This window comes from Notolepis coatsorum (genome assembly GCF_963971535.1).
Source record: "Notolepis coatsorum genome assembly, chromosome: 17".
Taxonomy (NCBI): Eukaryota; Metazoa; Chordata; class Actinopteri; order Aulopiformes; family Paralepididae; genus Notolepis; species Notolepis coatsorum.
The window spans coordinates 38,038,495-38,059,235 of NC_140181.1; the positions used below are offsets into that span (position 1 = coordinate 38,038,495).

At 49.4% G+C, this 20,741-nt stretch overlaps 1 protein-coding gene across 1 annotated transcript in view; it reads right to left on the minus strand.

Annotated features, from left to right (window-relative positions):
• LOC311244582 (ephrin type-B receptor 2-like) overlaps nt 1-20,741 on the minus strand; it is a gene marked incomplete at both ends in the record, with an annotated part of 199,092 nt that overhangs the window by 30,819 nt on the left and 147,532 nt on the right. The window contains one exon of the mRNA XM_084334168.1: nt 7,525-7,740. Coding sequence (XP_084190294.1) covers nt 7,525-7,740 — 216 coding nt within the window. The remainder of the gene's footprint in view (nt 1-7,524; nt 7,741-20,741) is intronic.

Genomic DNA, 20,741 nt, shown 5'->3' on the forward strand with positions numbered 1-20,741 from the left:
AGGGTGTATTTCTCCCGGCTCACTGACTCATTGAGGTTTGTGAGATCGACACATATACGTACCTCCTCTGTCTTCTTCTTAGGGACTACTACCATGCCGGCACACCAGTCGGTTGGCTCCTCGATACGGCTGATCACTCCGAGGCTTTCCATGCGGGACAGTTCTTGCTTGACTTTGTCCATCAGTGGCAATGGAATCCTTCTGGGCGTCTTCAGCGAGAATGGTTGAGCCCCCGGTTTCAGCCTAATTGCATACGGCTGTTTCATCTCACGAGACCACTGCATATCTTCGGGTAGGTCGTCTTGAGCGTCTCCATCGTGATACTGTCTAGACGTGCCACAAGCTCCATCTTGTTGATAGCAGGTCTCCCCAGCAACGCTGAGTGCAGGTGTCGAGCGACGTACACGTCCTCCAACACCTCTCTCTCTCCTCTCCTCAGCAACAGCTTGGCGACGCCCACAACATCTAGTGGACTCCTCCCAGGTCCCATCAGTGGTTTTGATGCTTTCTGCAGGGTAGGTGGATCCTTGTGTCTGTATATCTCTCTGAATACTGTGTGAGGCATCACAGTAACATCAGCGCCAGTGTCTATTTTGAATGGCACACGTCTGCCATTGATGTCTATGTCGACCATCCATGGCTCCCCATCAGTTGTGATGCTGCCCAAGAACATGTGCTCCTCCTCACCATCACAGGAGCAGGAATAGTCCTCTTCAACCTCATGTACATTTTTGGATGATTTACACACACGCTTATAATGCCCCATCTTCCCACATGAATGGCATTTCACCTCATTAGCAGGGCAATCACGCTGTGGGTGGAACTGAGAACTGCCACATTTATGACACTGGACACTTCTCCCCCTTGAGTACTGGGCACTGTGTGATTTGGCTGGGTAGCTGTTAGCCTGTTGGGGGCTGTTCTTAGCATAATTCTTGCTACTGCTCTTAAACACCCTGTCCACCGATTTAATGTCACTTGCCTCTGTCCTGGCGTCCCCTCGCAGAGAGGATTGCTGTCGTTTCACCTCTTCGCTCTGCCTCGCCATGTTTATTGCCCTCTCCAGGGTCAAGTCCGGGTCCAGCTGCATGCGTTCTGACAGCTGCTTATCCATCAGACCGACGACAAGCCTGTCACGTATAAGTTCATCATGTAACACTCAGTATGTACAATACTCCGCCAGCGCATACAATGCCGTCACAAAGGAGTCGACCGTTTCACATTCTCCCTGTTTGCGCATATAAAATTTGGCGCGTTCGTAGATCAAATTTTTCTTGACCACGAAGAAACCCTGTAATCCATCCCGCACTCCTTGGTATGTACGTCGTAGAGCAACAGTCAGATTTAATCCACGTAAAATATCGTCTGCATCATCGCCCATACAATATATTAGCGTGTCCACTTGGCCCACTCTTGCGGCTTTGAAAAGTCGAAGGACTCGGGAGGCTGGATCCTAAATGTAGCACTTGGAACCGCTGCCGCTCCCGGGGCTACAGCGTTATTGGCTACGTTCATCTTTCTTTTCCTCTCTTTTTTTTCCTTTGTCATCAACGAGTCTCAAATGGCACTTATCGTCCGACCGAACAACTCTTGCAGGACTTCTGACACCATGTTGTGTTACTTCACACGGTAACAAATAGTGAGTCCTCTGCTTTGGTTGTTAGTATCTTTATTAGCTTATCCGTAGCTACATTACACAGGAGTCCATTCCAAGTTCCTGTCGTACTCTGCCTGACCCTGAGTACGGTGGCCTGTACACTGTCTCGTATAGCGCACATACATTAACATCACAAGAGTCTCCAAATACAAGATACAAGATAAACAATACAAGATTAATGTTAGAGCTGGGCCGTTAACGGCGTTAACGTGCTGCGTTAACGCGAGACTAGTATCGCGCGATAATATAATTGACGTTGTTAATCTATAAAAAAAAAAGGGCCACCGCTGCCCCACGGACTGAACTGAATTGAGTGACCTGACTGGTTTATGGGAGTTTAACACACATGCTGGACTGAAAATGAATTGTTTGTTTTATGAAATGTTTGCTTATGATTTGAATTGAATCCAATACATGGACATTTTGATTTTGAATGACTCTTGAGTGGTTTTTGAATTTATGAAAAGGTAATTGATTGTTACATTTTAGCAAACTAACCTATGATTTAGCTTGCTCAGTAGTCTAGGCCTACTATTAATTAAATTATTTGTCTACCTTTATGTGGTACAGTCTTATGCCGGAGCTATAGGCCTAATTAACCAATTAAAAAGGTAATTTGATTTGCATTGGCAGGGTTTGGCCCTGTCTGGCACCCAACGGGAAAAATATTATAGGCACTATAAGTAGACACTGCTACATAAAACAAGCTGGTCTGCCTGAGTGACTGGTGGAAGAAGGAGAAATAGAGATTGGACTGATTGAGTCAAGCCATGTCACATAGTTCAAGTTTGAAATGCTTCTTTCTGTTTTGCTCCTGAGAGTGTGCTAGATACTGTACTGTTCTGTACTGGTAATATTATTTATTTGTGTTAACTTCTGAATAAAACAACTTATTAAACACAAGTACATCTTATTGAACATTATTTTGATATTTCATTACCAATTATCATAACAAAACAGCTTTTTCAAACAGTCTGTAATGCATTTTGGAAACGGGAGATGGGCTCATGGTGTAATGGGCCACCTGGCCTGAGAAACGTAAGGAGGAAAGAAAAAGTAAGGACTTACTTCTGGTCATTATTTGGGTAGAACACACATATTTTGAATGCCTTCGGCAGACTTTTTTTTTTTTTGAGACAAATTAATCTAGATTAATCTAGATTAAATCCAGGATTGCAGATAGATTCATCTAGATTAAAAAAATGTATCTATGCCCACCTCTAATTCATTTATTGCCACACAACCAGGTTGGTGGTGTTTGTGATTGGTACAGAGTGTATTGAAGCTCTACAGTACATAAAACTGGAACATAGATACATTTACCCCCCCCCCCCCCTTCACAGCAAAATTTTGTAAAAAATTGCCACTTGGAGACCCTATGTCTCAAAATGCTATAACTCTTGAACGCTTCAACGTACAGTCAAAATATTGGGCTCTAATGAAAGGTTCCACATAGTTACACATTATTTATAATAAAAAAAAGAAAGAAATATAATAATAAAAAAATATATAAAATAAAAAGATATATTATTAAAAGTATTTATTTTATGCGAGCACCTAATACCTTGAGTAGGGTATCAATCGAACAGTGACAATCTTAGCTTTCAAGCAATGTATTGGTTCATTGGCATAAAAGCATTGGATCGCCTTAAAAACGAGGCCAAAGTACCGCAAGTGCAAAACGTCCCATATAGGTGCCGGTGACAGTTAAGTAGAGGTCTGGGACACCATTGGACCCTGTGTCCTAACATTAGTAAACCGTAGCTTGTCCCTAGGAGAGGTACCAGCAAGCTTGAAACAGGCAGTCTGGACACCTGTCTTTTAAAATGTTAGACCTCTCTCTAAGCTCCCTTTTATTTCTAAGATTTTAGAGAAAGTGGTAGCCATTCAACTACAGTCCTTTTTAAATACACAATTTCTTTGGTATTCCAGTCAGGGTTCAAATCCCTCCACAGCACAGAGTCAGCTCTAATCTACACATCTGCTTTCGATACAGTAGACTACTCCATTAGAGTGGTTCAGGTCATATCTGTCAGATAGGAGCTTTTCTGTGCGTCAGGGCCATTTTCAGTCATCATCTGCTTCTCTCCCCTGTGGTGTACCTCCAGGTTCCAGCCTGGCGCCCCTCCTCTTCGCTCTGTATCTGCTCCCCTTAGGGTCTATTATCAAGAACCATGGCATCTCGTTCCATTTTTATGCAGACGATTTACAAATATACCTGCTTTTAAAGCGTGATGACCCCAACACTCTAAAACCCCTGTTAGACTGTCTCAGTGACATAAAAGCTTGACTGGCTCGGAACTTTTTAAATTTCAATGACAAAAAACCCGAGGTCATTATGTTCAGACCAAGCAGGCCTGGTACCTCACCTCCAGACATGGGCCCCTTGACTCATGTGTCAGACCCATAGTTACCAACCTGGGGGTGAAAATAGACGGTGAGTTTAAAATGGACAAACAGATTAACTCTGTGGTTAGGTCCAGCTTCTTCCAGCTGAAGCAACTCTCCAAAGTCAAGCCTCTTCTCTCTTTTAAGGACTTTGAGACAGTTATGCATGTCTTTGTACCAACACGGCTGGATTATTGTAATGCACTTTACGTTGGCGTTGGCCAGGCCTCACTGTTGCTTCTTCAGCTGGTCCAAAATTTATAATTTTTTGCATCTTGGACTGTCAAATGACCATAGTATTGTATCCATAGCTATACTATAGAATATAGATATAGCTCTACAAACAAGGTGTCACACTCCTATATTTTAAAGCGTGGCCTAGCTAGAACAGGATGGGGCCAATAGCTGGCAGTCAATGTGTTAAGAGGTTAACTATGTTCTTTTTTTTTTTTTTTTATTATTCTGTATTTTTTTTTTATTATTATTAATAATTATAAAACATTTTAACTATGTTTTAACCCTATAGCACTTTGGGATCCTAGTGAACGAAAAGTGCAATACAAATACAATTTATTATTGTCTGCCACTCCTGCCCGCAGGCTCTTACTTCCTTCCGAGGCCCTTGTCCATTCAGCCAGAACGGCCTAAATTAACGGTCCGATGATTTCCATAGCCTGGCTGCTCCGATACCGTCTTTTTCGCCAGTGAGTGTGACTTGACTTTCGTCAGTTGAATGTTAAACTCACTGGCACCTACAACCCTCAGCAGGTCGACCATCCGGCTATGCAGGCTTACAAAATCAACTAGATCGCTTCAGCATGGATTTATCAATACGGGATTCGGTGACAACTGCGGGCGAACCCCACATTCCACCCACCTCGTGTCGCAGGGACCCGCCTCCCCTCCCCTGCAACCCAGTGGCGACCCTAGTTCCACCGACACCTACCATGATGAAGTTTTGGGACTCGCCCGGGCTTCCGGGCCGGGTACCCTTTACGACTCGGTCGAGCCAAAAGCCGCAGTAAGGGTATCTGGACATCGGTCGGGACAGGGCCCCAGACTAGTGTGGTGAGCTTTTAGTCTGAGCTTAAGGGAATGAAGGCGCGTGCCTGCGACGCCCCAACCGCAGAAACAGCTACACCGTTTTTGATTCCGGCTGGGTGCTCACCACCTTGTTGCCTATCTAGGCCCGCCCAGTCTTCCCCGGGCCGGGTACCCCACACAACCCTGACAAGGCCCGAAGGTCGCAGCCGAAAGCTGCAGTGGGGATCCGGACACCGGTCGGGACAGGGTCCTAGATTTCCTTGTTTTCGGACTCGCCCGGTCTTCCCCGGGCCGGGTACCCCCAGTGGGGATCAGGACACCGGTCGGGACAGGGTCCTAGGACTACTGGTTTTCGGACTCGCCCGGTCTTCCGGGCTGGGTACCCCCAGTGGGGATCCAGACACCGGTCGGGACAGGGTCCTGGGACTACGTGTTTTCGGACACGCCCGGACTCGCCCGGTACCCCCTACGACTCGGTTGAGCCAAAATCCACAGTAAGGGGATCCGGACACCGGTCAGGACAGGATCCTAGACTAGGTTTCGCGAGACTTAAAGTCTATATTTAAGGGGACGAAGGCTTGCGCCTGCGACCCCCAATCGCAGAGACCGGAGCGTCTCGGTAGCCAGCCCCAGCATTCCGCAGCTGGAAGTGTTTGTCCTCCTTGTCCGCTCCTCCATCTGTTCCGACTTCAGTCCCGATACCGTCTTATTTGTTCCTAGCACGAGTTGGTCCCAGGCCCGCGTGGGTCTCAACACCGCCCCAGCTCTATGCCATCCGTTCTGACTTCCATCACGATACCGTCTTATGCGCTTTGTTCCTGGCCTATGGGCGTCTTCGGGGAGTAGACCAGTGGACGGGTGTCCCCCAGGGCTCGGCCCTAGGACCCCTTCTATTCTCCCTCTACACTAAATCACTGGCTAACATTATCACGTCTCATGGCTTCTCGTATCATTGTTATGCTGATGATACTCAACTCTTCCTCTCCTTCCCTCCCTCAGATATCCACATCTCTAAGCGGATCTCGGCATGTCTGTCTGACATCTCCGCCTGGATGACGACCAACCACCTCAAACTGAACCTAAGCAAGAACCTGCAGATTGACCGGCAAGAACCTTGGCGTTGTCCTCGACGACCAGCTGAACTTCTCTGCTCACATCGCAGCGACAACCAGAACCTGCAGATTCCTCCTGAGCAACATCAGAAGGATCCGCCCCTTCCTGACAAAAGAAGCCACCCAACTCCTCGTCCAATCAACAGTCATCTCCTGCCTCGACTACTGCAACACACTGCTTGCTGGCCTCCCGGCCACTGCCACCAAGCCTCTTCAACTCATTCAGAACGCAGCGGCCCGCCTGATCTCAAACCTACCGAAGTCGGCCCATGTCACCCCACTTCTTAGGGACCTGCACTGGCTCCCCATTGCTGCACGAATCCGCTTCAAGGCCCTCGACCTGGCATACCGTGCGGCAAAGGGAACCGCTCCCGCCTACTTCCGGTCAATGGTCTCTAACTACACACCCTCAAGACCCCTACGCTCTGCATCTTCTGGCCGCCTCAGACCTACTCCTATCCAAGCTCCGGGAGGGTCATCAAAGAGAAGTCGCCTATTCTCAGTCCTTGCCCCACAATGGTGGAATGAACTACCCACCCCAGTTAGGACAGCCGAAACCCATCCAAACTTTCGCTGTCGACTAAAGACGCACTTCTTCAACCATTATCTGAAATTATACAAAAAATAAAATATATATATATCTACCCCTAACTAACCTTACTGTCATGCACTTGTCCTAATAAACTAACCTACACTGTAGCACGCAACACTTTTTAGATGTCTGTTCAAATAAAATCTTATGTCCAAGCATGCAGTTGCATTATCCAATTACCTATATGTATTACTTTTTGGGTGGGGGTGCGAGCGCTGGGATTTTTGGCTGGTGAAAATGCTGAGTGGCTAGTGACTTTGGAAAACCACTAGCCACAGTGGCTGGTGAGCCAAAAAGTTAATGTCAAGCCCTGAATGGCAGTGTGGAAGGTAGGCTGATATCTACCCAATGCACAAAAGCTGTATGCACAATATCTGGTAATGGCGAGAAGTCAAAATTTCACTGGTATGGTCCTTTTAAAGAAATGAATGCCTTGAACATGGATTACTTCCTGGTGCTGAATTACAGTATGAGGACATTATATCAAACATATACTTGTTTTACCAGGGTACTATTCAAGATATCCTATTCACCATCGGAATATTTCCACTTCTACTTGCATTAAAGATGTGTATATTTAACAGCAAACATTTCAAGGCTTGAACTCAAGTTAGAACTCTCTACCGGAGGGCTTTCACACCAGGGTACTATTCTACTGTGTTAGTTAAACTTTTACTTACGTAGAAAACTTGTGTACTCTTATCACCACTGCGTGCACATTCCCCACTCACCAGGGCACTGGTGTAGGTGGGGTCTGAGGCGTCGTCCTCCAGGAAGCGCGACAGGCCAAAGTCGGACACCTTGCACACCAGATTGCTGTTGACCAGGATGTTGCGTGCTGCAAGGTCCCGGTGGACATAGTTCATGTCGCACAGGTACCTCATGCCCGCCGCAATGCCACGTAGCATGCCCACCAGCTGGATGACGTTGAACTGTCCGTCATTTTGCTGAGAGGAAAAAACGGAACAAATATTGAAGACATAATCGTTCTACAATGAGATCTTTTTCCACCCTCTTGACAAAACTATGGTTGGTATGACAGTAAAAGTTATTGGCTTTTACTTGCAACAAAGCAACCTATTTGTGGATTTAATAGTGGATATTAGATAATAACTTGATTACAAAAATAGATTCAAAGCATTTTAGGAATGAAGCCCTTTCATTTAAAGATACATTCTATGATCTAGTGGGGGGCAAAGACTAATACTATTACATACAGTAGTTGCAATGGTCTGTTTTGTACTTTTATTTGGTTCAGTGTGGCAGCTCTTTCAGTAGTTCTGTGTGGTATCTCTTTCTCTTTATCCTTGGTATTAAGTGGCTTGTCCTTGGTATTAAGTGACTTATCATTGGTATTAAGTGACTTATCCTTGGTATTAAGTGGCTCATTACCAGTTGTGTATGTGGTAGAGGTGTGACTCAAGGTAGTCTTGAGACTTGCAACTGAAGTACATTTTGGCTGCATGATACAGGTTGCTGAGAAGAGGTGGAATTAGTCCAGCGCCTCTCGTGACCATATTGTTTGGTTGTTTGCTGCGAAGCAGAGAACCCTATTGTAACTGCTGGAATTCCTATTATTAGGGGCGATACACAGAAGGTGTGAGGCATCTATTGTAAATGTATGTTTTCTTTGTTATGTTTAAGAACAAGGAATGACAGTGGCTCAGGAGGTAGATGAGATGAGTTCCGATGGCACCTAGCATGGTTGCCTCTGCCGTCGATGTGTGAGTGAATGGGTGAATATGAGGCATAAGTTGTAAAGCTCTTTGGATAAAGGCGCTATATAAATGCTGTAACTGAGGGGTACAATTCCCTGACTGTATTACTAGATATGATACTTACTACCACTACCTTTGTACTTAATATTCGGCCACCCAGTACACGGCATAAATATATTATCATAAACACTCTCACGTAGATGAAACGGATCCAACACAAATGTACGAAGTCGAAACAGGTCTTTATTTCTACACAGCGATGGTGTGTAGAACAAGCACTTAATCACTTAATTACATTTATGAATTGAAATAGTATGCACTTTTATGGCAAAGAGTATTAGTCGGTATATCAATAGAGAATGTCCAATCTCTGAAGGCGCAGGTGGTAAATATACGACCTGGAATAGTTAAGGAATAACAGCAATGATACTTTAATGATTATATACTAGATACACTAGAGGGGGTTAATCCGGTCGCTTGTAAGCCGACAGGAGTAGGAGGGGGGGGGGGGTAGAATCCGGCTGCCTCGTCCGGCCAAGGGTATCCCAGGTGAACCCACTGTAGTGCCGTTCAATGCGCCGGCGATCCTTGGACCACAGATGAAAGCAGGTGGACTCTTTGTGGGCCGGCTCTCTCCGGTCCACGGGGGAGAGACGTGAAGCGACCTCGTCTTGCAGAGCGTCTCCTCACCTTGCGTCCTCTCCAGGGGGGGGGGTTCCAACACACGCCAGTGTCGGGGGTCTTTATCCATGGAATAATCAAAGTATACAAAGCATAATCCGTGCCTGGGAAGGCGGGCTGTCGTCGGTAGAATAATCCGGTATACAGGTCCACTCGCTCGTCGGCTCTGGGGCTCCTCGGGTGCAGCTTCACATGGGGTCAACCACCCTGGGTAAGCAGCCAGTTCTCTGCCCGAAACGATGGGGTACTGACTACGGTAGTATTCTCACCGCACGAAGCACTATATATTAACAGACTATTATTAGCTTAATAGACTACGTCCAACTCGACGATATAGTGCCAAATATGACTATTCAAATATTAATATACACGATGTCTCAATACCGATGGTAGGCGAACTTGGCCTTACTCCCACACGTGGCGTCGCGGGGAGGCTTTACGTCTGTGACTCTATTGGAGGGTAAGAAACTGGACTGAAAAGAAAGTCCTACTTTAGTAGCGCAGTATATATACGCACTATGAACAAATAGTCCCATTAGTGGTGCGGTAGCCAGATTCCTACGCGGAACTAGGACTTGTTCGTACATGTGGAGCGGTACGTTTGAACTGGGTCTGAGGGGTATGGCAGCCTGGCACCAAGGTCTCGACCAATAGTAGAATGGAGACTATTATGGGATGTTCAGTAGGCTAGAATGGATATTCAATGCATATTGTACAAGGAATATACAAGGGATATCAGGGAATATTAGAGAATATACAAATACAATTAAATATATATATATAAATAAATATATATATTCGGTTTAATCTGGCCCTTCACAACAGCCACCCCCTGAATAGGTCCCAGACCTAATCAGTTAAACAGAGACAGATTAATCGCGTTGTCTATTTACACATAAGGGTTTGCTGTAGGGGTCAGTCAACTTCACAAAGTCATAGGGTTGTAGGGTCATGGTCATCATCGATTGTGTCTGGGAGTCGAGGCAGTTCTATGAGCCTTGCCACGGGACGGGTGTAAGTGCGACCCTGGACGAGCACTTCAGCTGCTCGGACCTTGCCGTCGGCACCAGTGATCACTTTGCTTACGCGGCCGGCCGGCCACATAGCTCTGGGCAGTGATTGATCAATAATCATGACGACTGTTCCTTCTGTCAAATTGTCTCTCTCCTTTACCCACTTCTGGCGGGTCTGTAGAGACGGTAGGTAGTGCAGTAGGAAACTGTTCCAAAACTTGTCGGCTAATACTTGGCTGTACCTCCACATTCGTCGGCCGTTCGCTTCTTCAGGCCGGTACATTGTCTGGGGTAACGCGGGATCTAGCCGCCCCATCAGGAGTGTGTTGGGGTCTGCGGAGATAACAGTGCTCAATCCACAGAACACAGACTTCTTATTCTCAGCCTCCTCCTGACTGGCTTCCCTCGGGATAGGCGTGGGCCACTGTCCTTCCGGGAGTCTTAGGAATGCGGGGCCGTCACTGTAAGCATTGTGACGGGTGAGGTCATCCAGGGGCATCCCCCGGGTGATGACGTCAGCTGGGTTCTGTTTTGTATCAACGTAGCGCCACTCTGTTTCTCCGGTTAACTCTTCGGTTAAGTCTTGAATCTCGGTGACTCTGACTCCCACGAAGACTTTGTACTTGCATGAGTCCGATTTGATCCAGGCGAGTACTGTCGTGGAATCTGACCACAGGATTGTTCTAGACACCGGTATGGTGAGCTCACGTTGGATGAGCGTGGCTAGGTGCGCTCCGGCTAGGGCTGCGCAGAGCTCTAGGCGTGGGATAGATTGTTGCTTGCGTGGGGCTATTCTCGAGCGGGCGAGGACAAATGCTGTGTAGATCTCTCCCCCCCTTTCTTGGGCCCGCAAGTAGGCTACTGATCCGTATGCGACCTCTGAGGCGTCACTGAAGACGTGTAAGTCCATTTTACATGTCTCTCTCCATAGGAACCGTAACAGGGGCTTGTCCGCCTCTACTAATCTCACCTGCAGGAACATTCCTTTAATGTCCCCGCTGATGGCCACCTTTTCCTGGCGGAAGCGGAGTAGAACGCCGAGTAGGGAGGGGCCGAGTGTGGGACCGGGCAGTAACTCTTTATTCAGATTTTGGGATCCGATCTGGTAGCTGCAGTTAAATACTATGCGGTCTTTACCGTTGTGATGGACCTTGTGGTGGGGCACGTACCACGATTCAGTGGTCTGGTCAGCCTCTTTAATGTCCATCTTTGTGACGTGTCCCGCTGTGATAAGCTTCTCAATCTCAGCGCGGTATACACTCTCTTGGGCGGGGTTCTTGGCTAAGCGCCGCTCCGTGTTCAGCAGGTACCGTTCTGTGGCGTCTGTCTTGGCGTGGAAAGTAGGCATTCCTTCTCGCCGCAGGAGTGGCGTGGCGTATCTCAACACGCCGTTGACCGGGACTCTCTTGGTCCCTGTCTCGAGGAGGTGAATGGCGTAAATGTCATCTTTAGAGCGAATGTCTTTCTTTCCGTTCTTAAAGGGCATTTGTTCCAAGGTCCATAGCCGCTCTACGTGTTGCAGGAGTGCGGTTTCTCCCTCTGTGACTCGGGAGTGGAGACATCTAGTGGCTGTACTTCGGTTGAGAGATTTGGCGAGCGGGCCTTGGAGAGTCCATCCCAAACGGGTCTCGACTGCTGCAGGACAGCCTCGGGGTCCGGTATGAACCCGGTCTATCGGGACAATGAGGTCTGCATGGTCGGAGCCTATCAACAGGGTCGGCATAGCATTGTCTATGAGCGGGATCGGTAACTTGCGCAGATGTGCATATTTCTCCATCAGCTTGGCGACGGGGTATGTGTACCGCGACAGTCCTATTTCTTGGCTGGTGAAAGCGTCTGCAATCTGGTACCGTCGCTCAGGCTGGCCGCTTGCTGCGATAGAGAATGAGACATTCTCGCCCTTTATCGTCTTCAAATCTCGTCTTATTGTCCGAATTGTCATTTGGGTTTCGCTTCCCCGCAGCCCTAGCTGGGCCGCAGCGGAGGCGAGCAGCAGGGTCTTCTCTGACCCGTCATCGAGGACGGCGTAAGTGTCCAGGACTTTATTCTGGTAACTTAGTGTCACACGCACTACTTTTAGGAGTACTCGGGCTCCACTGCTGCTGGCGGGATCGATGTACATGACGCTCGCTTTGCGGCTGGATGGTGCAGGTGAAGGGCGCCGTCTGTTACTGTCGTGAAGTATGTCCAGATGGGCTCCATCGCACTTGGTGCACCTTTTCTTTAAGCGGCATTCGGCTGCCATGTGTGAGCGCGCACAGCGAAAACAGCGCTTGTTGGACTTTATCCATTGACCTGCTTCCTCCGCGTTCAGCTTGGGGAAGGAGTCACATTGCGCTAGCCAGTGTTCTTTCTCACAGTAGGGGCACACTATCTTCCACTTCTCCGTTCTGGAGGGGGTACTGTGGCTCCTGCTGCTCGGTACTGACTCCGATTGGTGCATCACAGTCACCGATCTTCTTCCATCGTTTAGTCATCTGGTTCCTTCTCTGGAGCCAGGGGTGCTCCGTCCGAATGTATCTAGCCGTAGGCTGCTGACTTCTCTCGCCAGGAAGTCTGCTAGATCGAGGAGGTTCGGTTCGGGGCCATTCGGGTCTCTGTGGTCCCTCTGCCGCCTAAAGCGCTCCTGACGAGCGGGCGGCAGCTTCTCCAGGATCCTTTCCACATTTGAGTTGGCGTAAAGTTCATGCCTCCCCTTCTCTCTTTGCGCTCCCAACATCCCTACCAGGGACTGCACTCTGATGGACAGGTCGTCCAGTGCTCGATTGTCTATTGCTGGGGGTAAGCGGTCGATGTGTCAGTAGGATGGCGTATTTGTGGCGTTCATCCAATACATCCACCAACATGGTCTCCAGACACATGCGGAGTTCTGTATACTGGGCCCGGTTCTCTTGGGTGAAGTCGGGTACCATAGGCGTGCCAATGTATGACGCTGACTGTGGATACATCGGCGAGCGTTGGGGGAGAGGCCTCCTAGGCGAGTCTCCTCCCGCTCCTTGGTATGGGCTGGTACCGGCAGTGTACCATGGCCCGCTTGTCCAGGTGCTGTTCCTCGGTGCGGGTCGTGCGTCGTGCTCACCCGGGTATAGAGTCGGGGGTCTGTAGCGCAGCTCCGCGGGAGTATAGCCTGGGCTGTACCGGGCCTCCTGGTCCGGTAGAGTACTGTGCTGTCTTTGGGCGTGGTTCTCCTCCTCTTCCTCTTCGTCTTCAGTTAGGTCATCCAGTGCTTGTAGTCTCTGGTTTAGCCTCTCCACAGGATATGCTGCTCCTTCCCGGTTGCTAGGTCTCGCTTGGACCGGTGGGGGGAGGTGGTCTGTGGGGGGTATAGACCTCGTCTGTTGGTCAAGTTCAGGGTTGTTTACTCGGCTAGGGGATGCCGCCCTGGAGGTGTGTCTAGACGAGTTCCTGGAGCCTCTGGCGGAGGGAGAGGGTGTTGTCCGTCTGATCAGCTGTTCTATTAGTTGCGACTGCTGTCTGTCGCGCGCTGCGTCCCGTTGAGCACCGGCTCGTTCTCGGGCCACATTCTCTTCCATCTGAATGCGTCTTATTTCTAGACGTATCTGCTCGTGTTCGCTTCGCTGCTGGATCTGCAGTCGGTTGCGTTCAGCAGCGGCGTTCAGGCTGATGAGGAAGGCCTGCTGTAAGGTCCTCTCTGCCTCGCTGGGAGAAGGCGGTTGTATAGGGGAGCCTTCCCTCGGGGTACTCCTTGCGGAGCCTTGGAGTTCTATCTCCACGGTGCTCTCCCCGTCTTCTTCCGTGCCGAGTTCTCTCTCGGTAGCGTTGTATTCCTCCCGGGACTCATCGGGGACTACTTCTTCAGTACTGGCGGGGTGTGAAGTCATGTCTGGTTCCCACTGGTCCCCACCGTGAACTTGGTCAGTTACATTAGAGCCCGTAGGGGCCTCTATGGTCGGGGTAGTCTGGGCGTTGGGGTTAGACATACTTTTACTTTCTAGTTTTACCGCGTTTACTGTTAGTAGAAGACTAGGTTGTTGACTGACAGCGTAAGCCTCTAAGTACTGAGGGAGCCGTCGTTCGCGCTGTGGGCGTTGGTTAGGAGGATCGTTTCGTGGAGTGTTCATCATAGGCCATTTCAATATTAATAACACTATATTAATATTACACTAATTACCATCCGGCTCGAAGGACCAATTGTAACTGAGGGGTACAATTCCCTGACTGTATTACTAGATATGATACTTACTACCACTACCTTTGTACTTAATATTCGGCCACCCAGTACACGGCATAAATATATTATCATAAACACTCTCACGTAGATGAAACGGATCCAACACAAATGTACGAAGTCGAAACAGGTCTTTATTTCTACACAGCGATGGTGTGTAGAACAAGCACTTAATCACTTAATTACATTTATGAATTGAAATAGTATGCACTTTTATGGCAAAGAGTATTAGTCGGTATATCAATAGAGCCTAGGTATATCAATAGAGAATTTAACCTGTCCTTAGAACAGGCTGTCATCCCCACCTGCCTGAAGAAGTCCACTATTATCCCTGTACCCAAAAAATCCAAGCCTGCTTGCCTCAACGACTACCGCCCTGTAGCTCTCACCTCCATAGCCATGAAGTGCTTCGAGAAGCTAGTAAAGGGCTACATCTGCTCCTCCCTCCCCATCAACATGGACCCCCTGCAATTTGCATACCGCCCCAACAGGTCCACGGAGGACGCCATATCCCATGTGCTGCACACAGCAGCATCACACCTGGACAAGAGGCAGGGGAACTATGTGAGAATGCTATTCATCGACTACAGCTCGGCATTCAATACCATAGTCCCCTCGATACTCATAGCCAAGCTCAGGGACCTGGGCTTGGGCTATGACCTCTGCCAGTGGGTCTTGGACTTCCTGACTGGCAGACCCCAGGTGGTGAGAGCAGGCAACTGCACCTCCTCATCCATCACCCTCAACATAGGGGCCCCCCAGGGCTGTGTTCTGAGTCCCCTCCTCTACTCCCTGTACACACACGACTGTGTGGCTCAGCGGAGTAGCAATACAATCGTCAAATTTGCTGACGACACAGTGGTGGTGGGCCTGATCTCTGCCAACGACGAGAGGGCCTACCTGGAAGAGGTCAAGGTCCTGGCGGGATGGTGCCAGGAAAACAGCCTCTCCCTGAACGTCAGCAAAACAAAGGAGATGATTGTGGACTTCAGGAGGTCGGGGGTCAAGGACTACAGCCCCCTCAGCATCGACGGGGCACCGGTTGAGAGAGTCAACAGCTTTAAGTACCTCGGAGCCTACATATCCGAGGACTTGACATGGACCACACACATTAACAGTGTTGTGAAGAAGGCACGACAACGCCTCTACTTCCTCAGGCGCCTAAGGAAGTTCCAAGTCAGCCAGAAGATCCTTAAGAACTTCTACTCATGTACAATAGAGAGCATCTTGACCGGCAACATCACCTCCTGGTTTGGGAATAGCACTGCACAAGACCAAAGCAGACTACAAAGAGTGACACGTTCAGCCGAACGCACAATTGGAGGGGGGCTCCCCACCCTCCAGAACATTTACTACAAGCGTTGCAAGGGCAAGGCTAAGAGAATCATTAAAGACTCCAGTCACCCGAACAACTGCCTCTTTGAACTGCTGCCGTCAGGCAAGCGATACAGGAGTCTCAAGGCGAGCACAGAAAGACTCAGAAGAAGCTTCTATCCCCAGGCCATCAGGCTGCTAAACGAACAATGAATGAACACTACACAACAACAACCACCAAACGCACATAGCACACACATCCACACGCACACACTCACTTTAAACAAACACACTGTAGCACCCACTCCACACACTTATAGCACACACCCACTTTAAACAAACACACTGTAGCACCCACTCCCCACACTTTATATTTATGGATGAAGGATTGCACTACAACTCGTACACCTTACTGTAAATTGTACCTAAAATTGTACCTCATCCCATTTCTGCTTTGCACTAGATAGTACTGTACATTAGTACACTGCATAGTATTGTGTATTGTATATTATATGGTAACTCAGAACATTGTACATATGTCTATACCGAACACTGTGACCTCATTTTCTTCTTCTAAATTCATGCTATATTATGTTATTATGTTATTTGATACTATCTTGGCTAGCACAGTCTCTGGAGCGTAACAGTAAGAAGCATTTTGTATGAAAGTATTCGGTACTTCTGTATGACAACTATTAAAGAACTTGAACTTGAGAACTTGAACTTGAATGTCCAATCTCTGAAGGCGCAGGTGGTAAATATACGACCTGGAATAGTTAAGGAATAACAGCAATGATACTTTAATGATTATATACTAGATACACTAGAGGGGGTTAATCCGGTCGCTTGTAAGCCGACAGGAGTAGGAGGGGGGGGGGGGTAGAATCCGGCTGCCTCGTCCGGCCAAGGGTATCCCAGGTGAACCCACTGTAGTGCCGTTCAATGCGCCGGCGATCCTTGGACCACAGATGAAAGCAGGTGGACTCTTTGTGGGCCGGCTCTCTCCGGTCCACGGGGGAGAGACGTGAAGCGACCTCGTCTTGCAGAGCGTCTCCTCACCTTGCGTCCTCTCCAGGGGGGGGGGTTCCAACACACGGCAGTGTCGGGGGTCTTTATCCATGGAATAATCAAAGTATACAAAGCATAATCCGTGCCTGGGAAGGCGGGCTGTCGTCGGTAGAATAATCCGGTATACAGGTCCACTCGCTCGTCGGCTCTGGGGCTCCTCGGGTGCAGCTTCACATGGGGTCAACCACCCTGGGTAAGCAGCCAGTTCTCTGCCCGAAACGATGGGGTACTGACTACGGTAGTATTCTCACCGCACGAAGCACTATATATTAACAGACTATTATTAGCTTAATAGACTACGTCCAACTCGACGATATAGTGCCAAATATGACTATTCAAATATTAATATACACGATGTCTCAATACCGATGGTAGGCGAACTTGGCCTTACTCCCACACGTGGCGTCGCGGGGAGGCTTTACGTCTGTGACTCTATTGGAGGGTAAGAAACTGGACTGAAAAGAAAGTCCTACTTTAGTAGCGCAGTATATATACGCACTATGAACAAATAGTCCCATTAGTGGTGCGGTAGCCAGATTCCTACGCGGAACTAGGACTTGTTCGTACATGTGGAGCGGTACGTTTGAACTGGGTCTGAGGGGTATGGCAGCCTGGCACCAAGGTCTCGACCAATAGTAGAATGGAGACTATTATGGGATGTTCAGTAGGCTAGAATGGATATTCAATGCATATTGTACAAGGAATATACAAGGGATATCAGGGAATATTAGAGAATATACAAATACAATTAAATATATATATATAAATAAATATATATATTCGGTTTAATCTGGCCCTTCACAACAGCCACCCCCTGAATAGGTCCCAGACCTAATCAGTTAAACAGAGACAGATTAATCGCGTTGTCTATTTACACATAAGGGTTTGCTGTAGGGGTCAGTCAACTTCACAAAGTCATAGGGTTGTAGGGTCATGGTCATCATCGATTGTGTCTGGGAGTCGAGGCAGTTCTATGAGCCTTGCCACGGGACGGGTGTAAGTGCGACCCTGGACGAGCACTTCAGCTGCTCGGACCTTGCCGTCGGCACCGGTGATCACTTTGCTTACGCGGCCGGCCGGCCACATAGCTCTGGGCAGTGATTGATCAATAATCATGACGACTGTTCCTTCTGTCAAATTGTCTCTCTCCTTTACCCACTTCTGGCGGGTCTGTAGAGACGGTAGGTAGTGCAGTAGGAAACTGTTCCAAAACTTGTCGGCTAATACTTGGCTGTACCTCCACATTCGTCGGCCGTTCGCTTCTTCAGGCCGGTACATTGTCTGGGGTAACGCGGGATCTAGCCGCCCCATCAGGAGTGTGTTGGGGTCTGCGGAGATAACAGTGCTCAATCCACAGAACACAGACTTCTTATTCTCAGCCTCCTCCTGACTGGCTTCCCTCGGGATAGGCGTGGGCCACTGTCCTTCCGGGAGTCTTAGGAATGCGGGGCCGTCACTGTAAGCATTGTGACGGGTGAGGTCATCCAGGGGCATCCCCCGGGTGATGACGTCAGCTGGGTTCTGTTTTGTATCAACGTAGCGCCACTCTGTTTCTCCGGTTAACTCTTCGGTTAAGTCTTGAATCTCGGTGACTCTGACTCCCACGAAGACTTTGTACTTGCATGAGTCCGATTTGATCCAGGCGAGTACTGTCGTGGAATCTGACCACAGGATTGTTCTAGACACCGGTATGGTGAGCTCACGTTGGATGAGCGTGGCTAGGTGCGCTCCGGCTAGGGCTGCGCAGAGCTCTAGGCGTGGGATAGATTGTTGCTTGCGTGGGGCTATTATCGAGGGGGCGAGGACAAATGCTGTGTAGATCTCTCCCCCCCTTTCTTGGGCCCGCAAGTAGGCTATAATAATAATAATAATAATTTAGGACCTGCTCCGAGGTCACCATTTGGCACACATGCGAACCATGCATACAATGCGTATCTGCGATTAACCCATCCCGTCGTCCTTCCCCCCCAAGGGCAGCCGGGAGCAGACAGGCGCCACGTGAGCCGCGCCAGGGGACCAATCCAAGTGCTCCTGTCCGTCTTCGTCAAGGACGCCACAGCGTTAGCGATCTTGTTGTTGTGCATGTTTTTCCATTGGGTTTATCTTATCGGGGGGGGAAACCCTTGCGAGCACGGGGAGAACATGCAAACTCCACACAGAAAGGCCTGGGAGATACCCCACCTGGGTAACTGGCATCATGGAAACCTGGTCCCCAAGCGGGATTCGAACCCTGGACCTTCTTGCTGTGAGGCGACAGTGTTAACCACTACACCACCGTGGCTACTGATCCGTATGCGACCTCTGAGGCGTCACTGAAGACGTGTAAGTCCATTTTACATGTCTCTGGGCTCACCGTGGGTGGGAAGTAGCTTCGGCGCATATTAACGCCTGGGAGTGAGTGGAGCTCCATCTCCCACTCTCTCCAGGTGGATGCAAGGTGTGCGGGAATGGGGTCGTCCCAGCCCTGGTCCTTGTCCCACAATGCTCGTACAATCATTTTTGCCCTGGTGGTGTACGGTAGAATACATCCTAGCGGGTCATATTGTCGGGCGAGTGTTGTGTACACACTCCGTCTGGTGGTCGGCGCCGCCGCCGGCCTTCCCTGCTTCGTAGTCAGGGGCTTGTGTCTGTAGTGAAGCGAATCTGTTTTGAATCGCCACACCAATCCCAGGGTCATCTCCTGGGCTTCTCCCGGGATTGTAGCCATCCAGGTCTCGCTGCTGGCTGCCTTGTCCTCGGAGGAGAGGCTGCGCAGTACTTGCGGATCGCTGCTGGCCCACTGCCTGAGATCAAAGCCGCCCTTGATCAATGAGGCGCGGAGTTCAATCAGGAGAGCCTCGGCTTCTTCCTGGGTTGAAAGGCTTTGTAGACAGTTGTCTACGTAGAAGCTGTTCTTTACGCTGTGTCGGACCTCTTCGTCCGCTGCTGGGTCCTCTGCTACATGTTTCTGTAGTGCAAATGTCGCACAGCAGGGGCTGCACGTCGTTCCGAAGGGGAGGACTTCCCATTGGTAGATGGCTGGGTGCTCATCTCCTGGCTTCTCTCTCCATAGGAACCGTAACAGGGGCTTGTCCGCCTCTACTAATCTCACCTGCAGGAACATTCCTTTAATGTCCCCGCTGATGGCCACCTTTTCCTGGCGGAAGCGGAGTAGAACGCCGAGTAGGGAGGGGCCGAGTGTGGGACCGGGCAGTAACTCTTTATTCAGATTTTGGGATCCGATCTGGTAGCTGCAGTTAAATACTATGCGGTCTTTACCGTTGTGATGGACCTTGTGGTGGGGCACGTACCACGATTCAGTGGTCTGGTCAGCCTCTTTAATGTCCATCTTTGTGACGTGTCCCGCTGTGATGAGCTTCTCAATCTCAGCGCGGTATACACTCTCTTGGGCGGGGTTCTTGGCTAAACGCCGCTCCGTGTTCAGCAGGTACCGTTCTGTGGCGTCTGTCTTGGCGTGGAAAGTAGGCATTCCTTCTCGCCGCAGGAGTGGCGTGGCGTATCTCAACACGCCGTTGACCGGGACTCTCTTGGTCCCTGTCTCGAGGAGGTGAATGGCGTAAATGTCATCTTTAGAGCGAATGTCTTTCTTTCCGTTCTTAAAGGGCATTTGTTCCAAGGTCCATAGCCGCTCTACGTGTTGCAGGAGTGCGGTTTCTCCCTCTGTGACTCGGGAGTGGAGACATCTAGTGGCTGTACTTCGGTTGAGAGATTTGGCGAGCGGGCCTTGGAGAGTCCATCCCAAACGGGTCTCGACTGCTGCAGGACAGCCTCGGGGTCCGGTATGAACCCGGTCTATCGGGACAATGAGGTCTGCATGGTCGGAGCCTATCAACAGGGTCGGCATAGCATTGTCTATGAGCGGGATCGGTAACTTGCGCAGATGTGCATATTTCTCCATCAGCTTGGCGACGGGGTATGTGTACCGCGACAGTCCTATTTCTTGGCTGGTGAAAGCGTCTGCAATC